This window comes from Henckelia pumila, chromosome 2 (assembly GCF_033568475.1).
Source record: "Henckelia pumila isolate YLH828 chromosome 2, ASM3356847v2, whole genome shotgun sequence".
Lineage (NCBI taxonomy): Eukaryota > Viridiplantae > Streptophyta > Magnoliopsida > Lamiales > Gesneriaceae > Henckelia > Henckelia pumila.
Genome location: NC_133121.1, coordinates 125,850,368 through 125,857,344, shown reverse-complemented (window position 1 = coordinate 125,857,344; position 6,977 = coordinate 125,850,368). Strand labels below are relative to the sequence as shown.

General features: G+C 38.0%; 1 protein-coding gene across 1 annotated transcript; it reads left to right on the top strand.

The window, feature by feature from the left end:
• The first annotated feature begins 1,361 nt into the window (after positions 1–1,361).
• Positions 1,362–2,237, top strand: LOC140878356 (F-box protein CPR1-like). Its single transcript, XM_073281957.1, has one exon. The coding sequence runs from the start codon at positions 1,362–1,364 to the stop codon at positions 2,235–2,237; it is 876 nt and encodes a 291-aa protein (XP_073138058.1).
• The last annotated feature ends 4,740 nt before the right edge of the window (positions 2,238–6,977 follow it).

Genomic DNA, 6,977 nt, shown 5'->3' with positions numbered 1-6,977 from the left:
CCATTATAGATGTATCTTTTGATTCATCTATAGCACAAACCTTGATGTGAAATCTTTTGGGAACAGAACGAAGCACTTTCGATACAAGTCTCTCGTTCGAAATAGGATCACCAAGAATAGATGCTTCATTCGCAAGGCTCTTCAACCTTCCATTGTATTCCATGATGGTCTCTGATTCCTCCATTCTCATTTTTTTAAATTTTGAAGTTATGAGACGCATCCTTGTCTTCTTGACACTAGCCGAGCCTTCACAGTGGGTTTGTAGTTTCTCCCAAGCATCCCTAGCACAAGTACAAGTACCAATTAGATTAAACATGTTCATATCAACTGAAGTGAACATAACATTAAGAGCTTTAGCATTATAAATAGCCGCTGTATTTTCATCGGCTGTCCATTGTGATCTTGGCTTTGGTCCTGGTACATCATCATCTCTCATGGGTGGTGTCCAGCCGTCAAGAACACGCTGCCAAGCCCTGGACTCAATGGATTGAATATACATGCTCATCTTCAATTTCAAAGGGCCGTAGTTTGTCCCATCCAAAATAGGTGGACGAATTGCACTTGTGTACGGAGTGTCCATAACTAACCTGTAACACAAACCAGGAACTCACTTAGTAAAGTCAAGTGGTGGCTCTGATACCACGTGAAAGAAACGGTGTACATGGTTGTTATGTAAAATAAGGCAGTGTTGTCGTTTGTGTTGTAACACCATAGAAAACACAGTGCAGCGGAAATTTAAAGCGTAAATAAAAACACAAGTAAATAATTTTGCACGAGTATAAAACTCGTGCGGGTGCCTTAGGGCTAAATATCACTAGTAAACGTAAGAATATTCTTACAAAGTAATCCTAGTGATTTTACGAAAAGTCATTAAATCCTAAATTTCTCAACGAGTTGAGAAATCAAACTTGCATCCTAAAATACAATAAGAGTATAAAAGAAATTGGATGCAACTCCCGTAGCCTAAATTGAAGAGACAGAAAATATCTTCAACAACACAGTTCCCACAGTGTTGTCTCTGATGTCTTCAACACAAATGGCGACACGGGGACATGCAACAACGATGGTTGCAAACCTTGCTTCAGAATTCTTCAAGATCTTTCTTGAATTCTTCAGAGTATGCGCAGAGTATTTTTCGTCTGAAGCTCTCACTTTTCTTGTGCGTGGAAATCTCCTTTTATAGATAAGCATCCAAATCTTGAAGATTGCCTTAGATAGAGTCCTACATAAATAAGAAAACTAATTTTAGTAGGAAATAAACTCTATCAAATCTTGAAGATTGCCTTAGATAGAGCATCATACACTTTGTTTCCATAATCCCGTACGAGCTTCAACACAGCAATCTTCACTTAAGTCCAGTGATGAAATTTGATCCCAGCGTGTGTCTAGGATTACCTGATGTCAATTTAGAGATCGTGGGTTCAGTGAATGGTTTGCTTTGCATACGGGATTATGGAAACAAAGCGTATGATGCTCTATACATATGCAATCCCATCACACGCGAGTATATTTCTCTTCCAAGGATTAACAAAGGTGGTATTGTGGAACCCCCTTACACTTGTGAGTATGGATTCGGTGTAAGCAAGATTAGTGGCCAATACAAGGTGGTGAGGAATGTTCATAGGCATTCAAAGCTGGATCCATGCTCGAGTATTCAAAACTATGAGTGTTTGGTATACACACTTGGAACAGGGACATGGAGAAGCGTTGAACCAGGCCCGCCATTCGGACACTACGATCTTTCCCGTAGTTTGTTCCTGTATGGAAATCTTCATGGGTCTGTTCAAAATTATTGCGCCTCCGACGACCACAAATTCATTTCTTGTTTTGATCTTGAATCTGAGTCGTTCAAGCCCTTTCCTGCGTTTCCACCACCACTAGTTGTTGGAACACTGGGAATTTTAGATGATTGCTTGTGTTTTGTTGACATGAGATCCGAAGATTTGGCGATTATTCCTCTATGGGTGATGAAGGAATATGGGGTGGAGAAATCTTGGACTGAAATACTTGTTATTCAACCAGTACAAGACTTTCCTTACACGTATTACGACTCAGTTTATCCAATCAAAGCTTTTAAAAATGGTGACATTTTGCTAAATTGGAACAATCACAGCCTGTCCTATTACATCACTAAGACCAAAAATTGTGAAGAAATTCAGGATGAACGAGCCTGGATTGATGCCATACATCACACGTCCAGCTTTCTCTCACTCAAGATTTTCAACGGTGAAAAGTGAAAGGAATATTTTATTCCTTAAAATCATCCTATTTTGAAAAAAAATTATTTAATATCTTTTGCCTTTCTTGGACATGAAATAATTTTATATAAGTTATTTATTTCCTTGAATAACTTGAATTGAGATATGATTAAGTTTATCATAATATTTATTATCTTATCTCTAATGATTTAATTTCATTATTATTATGTAGATTTGACTTGATAAAAAAGGAACAAGATCTAGAGTATAAGGAAGGATTCTAGTCTATATATTGGATAGAGACAAATAAATTGATGGACCGATACATAGAGAGATCGTGAGAGTTTTACAGAGAGCTTCGCATACATACGAGAGAACTGAAGATCTTCTGAAGAATTGTCTCGATCGTGATTGCTTGAAGCCGTGAAGAACACTCGAAGATTGTTGATCGAAGAGTGTTATTGTCTCACGTGTTTTGGCTTCAAGTTTTTCTCCTTACTTCGTTTTTATTATTCTATTTCATATAGAATGTTTTAGGAGAACTTTTACTCTTTATTTTCTCACTTGTTTTGAGAAATTGAATTTTACAATAATCACTAGTTTTAGGGTTTGTAAAACTCTTTGAATTATTTTTTAGTGAAGTTTTGACCTGAGGTGCTGCAAGAGTATTTTATACTCTTGCTTATTTATCTAAGTCTATTTATTTGGTTGCTTGTTTATTTTATTTACGCTTTAATTATATTCCGCTGCAAATTACTCAAGGTGTTATTGTAGGTGCTGTCAACACCTTGTGACAACACCTCAAACTGTTTATGTGCAACCCCTATTCCCTTACAAGTGGCATCAGAGCCATATTCTTGATACACTAAGAACTGATCTTGGTTATTTTATTTTATTACAGGGAATAAGATGGACTCATCGTCTGTTGCGAACTCGTTCCTGAATCCTCCGATCCTTGATGGCATGAATTACGCACTATGGAAGAATAGGATGCGATATACTATTAAAGCAATGGATGTTCGTGCTTGGCAAAGTATTCTGACTGATTGGACCCCTCCAAAGATGCAAGATGAAGATGGAGACTATATCATCAAGAAAGAAGAAACTTGGACTGCCGAGGAAACACAAAGTTCAAGCTACAATGCTAAAGCACTCAATGCAATTTTTGCAAATGTTGATATGAGGATATATGGAATCATAGCTGACTGCACTGTTGTTAAAGATGCATGGGATGCTCTTCAAGAACACTGTGAAGGAACTGATAGCATGAGAAAAACAAGATTGAGATTGTTGAACGTAAGATTTTAGAATATCAGGATGGATGAGAATGAATCTATTGCTGATTATGATAATAAACTTAGGGAGATAGCTATAGAGGCGCATGCTCTTGGAGGACCTATTGCGAGTGAAACTATGGTGAACAAGGTTCTTCGATCTTTGCCTAAAAGATTCAATGGGAATATTTGGGCACTTGAAGAAATAAAAGACACTTCAATGATGAAGATGACTAAACTGATTAGCATTCTTCAAGTTTTTGAGATGAACAATACAGAACAAGAGAAGGATAAAGAAACATCAATAGCCCTTCAAGCCCTGAAACCCTCATATAAGGAGTATGTTCAATTTCATCAAGAAGTTCATTAATATGATTTAGAAGATGATTCGATCTCTCTCATGACTAGGAAATTCAATGATTATCTGAAGAAGATAAAAGAGTCAAGAAAGATGGATCAAAAACTTAAGGCTCCAATGTTCTCTAACAAGCCTTTAAGGATTACTGGACCAGAACAATCAACAAGGAAACCTGTTGATACTCCTAAGCCTCGACTGATGATGGAAGGGAAGAAGAAGTTTGTCTCAAAGAAGTTGGACACTGTTCAATGTCATGCTTGTCAAGGTTTTGGACACTATGCAAATGAGTGTGCCAACACGCTTAGGAAAGGGATGAACACATATTTGAGTGATGAAGAGTCTGAAGAAGAAGAACGGGAAGATGAAGAAAGCCATACTGCCTTATCTGCCCTACTGAAGAGCAAGAAAAAGTTTCAAGTCAATCCTTTAGGTGTTGCCGCAGGTGTTGCCACACCTGGCCGCAACATCTCCCAAAGGTCAGTGTGTTTGAATTCCTCCATTACTGATAACATGTGTGATAATGATACAGGTGAAGAAACAATGTCCATAGAAGAAGCTCGGATGATGTTTGAAGAGTTACATACTGATTGGATTGAAAGGAATAAGATGAATACTATTCTTTCAAAGGAAAATTCTGATCTAAAGGCTGATGTGTCAAGACTGGAAGTCATGCTGATTAAGAAAGACATGGAATTAAGCCAAGTGAAGAAAGAACTCGAAAAAGCAAATGCTACTTTGGCCAAGTTTAATTCAAGCACTTTCAAGCTTGATTCGCTACTCATGATGGGAAGAGATGGTACGACTGGTTTAAGTTTTGAAAACAACATATTTGAGGTTGGTGAAAGTTCGAAAGGCCCTGCCTGTGTTTGTCAAGGAAAGAAGCAGTACAGAAAGCTCAAGCAAAAATGCCTTACCTATTGATCCTCCAAAACCAAAGCCACAGCCACATCCTGCTGCTTCTTTAATGTCTAGAAGGAAACGTAAGTACATATGTCACTACTGTTGGAGAACGGTGATCAGATCAATCAGAATTGATACCCGGTGCAGCGGAAGTTTAAAAATTTTATATGGAACGATTCCATAATGGGTATCAAAACTTTACGATTAAATTGTGCGTGTAAAAATTAAATCACAATTAAATTTTTACCTCCAATCTCGAATCGAGATTATGGACACCAACAGATTACTCTGCTCTTGTTGTATATCCCAGGAACTGATGGACGAACTGTTCTTCAATCAGGTCCATGGACAGAGATTTAATCCCTCTGATAGAGAAGTTTCTACGAAGAGAATTAACGAATTTGATCCGTTAAACCAGACTGAAAATTCAAAATTCACAGGCTGGATTTTCCCGAGCAGAGAGGGAAGGGGGCGGCCACTTTAGAGAGAAAAACAACTAGGTTTTCGAAAATTGTGAGCCTCTGTTGTGTAATTTCTGTACTGCAATAACTTATTTATAATGTGGGCTGCTAACAGCTTAGGGCCCATTAGTCATAAGTTCAAGCCTGACAAGCAAAGCCCGCATGTTCAGAAATTAATATAAAATTCATCGTGACTCAGATTGATAAACCAATTTCACCAATGTTCACAGAAACCATTTCTGCATCTTTTAGAGTCAAGATAAATTTTCTGAATCCGAATTCAGTGGTTTCCAAAAATGCCCATCCCTATGTCATTTTAGGAAATCTTACTCCTCTACTCTTAAATAAGAAGTCCCACTTCTTTGTTCATTAAATTTAACTCTTTAAATTTAACTATCTCAACGGGGATTAAAAATCCATTACTCTGTGTGACCCTTAATGGTTCAGGGATACAGCTAGCCGTGGGCTCACAACTCCTTGTGACTCGGAACAACAATTTCCGACTTGCCCATCGAATCATGGTAAGAGCGCCTAGCAACATCGCCCCATGATTCCCTAGGTATCACTGATAGTGCCTGCAAGAACCAATAGATTTTGGTTAGCGTACAGTACGGTCCCTTCATCCATATATCCCGATCGAATCAACAACCATTGGTAAATCGAGAGTCGTTCGAGATTCGATAACTATGCAATACATCTTGAAGATCAAATAGTGACATCACATGTGCTACTAAGAAACCATTTCTTAAAACACATCATGTACTCTGGCTAGAGATTCGTCACACTAATATCTCCTCAGATTGCATAGGATATCCACACTCGCAAGTATGTGGTGAATCCTTGACAACAAAGCATCGACTCCTATATGTGTTGTAACTGTACCCAATCCCGACATCTGATGACCCCAATAGAGTCGGTAAACGAGTCAAAGTACAGTACTAGCATATAGAGTCTCAATGATGTTTCAAGTAGTAAGGACTAATGGTGTACAACCAAAACCGCGGACTTTATCCACTCGATAAGTGATAACCACTTGGAAAGTCCGGATAGGATAGTTCGATCATTCATCGTATGAATATCCATTTGCATGCTTTGAACATCTCTATGTTCCATACCAATGAAACGTGGTACTCGGCATCGCAAATGCTAGTCTCAATCTCGAGCGATCCTTATCCCTATTAACGGACGGCTCAATCGACTAGGAACTGTTTAGAATATACAGTGACTATAAGATGTGTTTCATGATAGCCATCCCCATGTACTACCACATCTTACATACACTATAGTATATTCAAGGTCTTTATCAAAACAACAATAGTATATCACAATATAACAATATGAAGAAAGATAAAGTCATTGCCATTAATAAAAGTGTAAATTATATTAAACAAAAGATTGTTTATACAAAGAGTCATCAAAGCCCTTAGCCACAAGTTGGCTCATCGGGCACCCACTCTTTCAACTACTATCATAGACCTGGTCATATCAAACCATACTTTTTTAAGCTGCAGGAAGACTACAGGTATAGATCTGCATCAAAGGTGTTGCCTAAGGTATTGCCAACACCTCCCCACAACATCCCTAGAAAGAGATCTTATGTACGAAAGATTTGGGTACCAAAAACTCATATTCAATGTCATATGATTTATACTGCTTTGAGAACTAATATTTCAGGTGCATGGTACTCTGATAGCGGTAGCTCTCGTCACATGACAGGTTCCAAAAAGTTTCTCACTGACTATGTTGAACAGAAAAGTGGAAAAGTAACCTATGGTGGAGGTTCAAA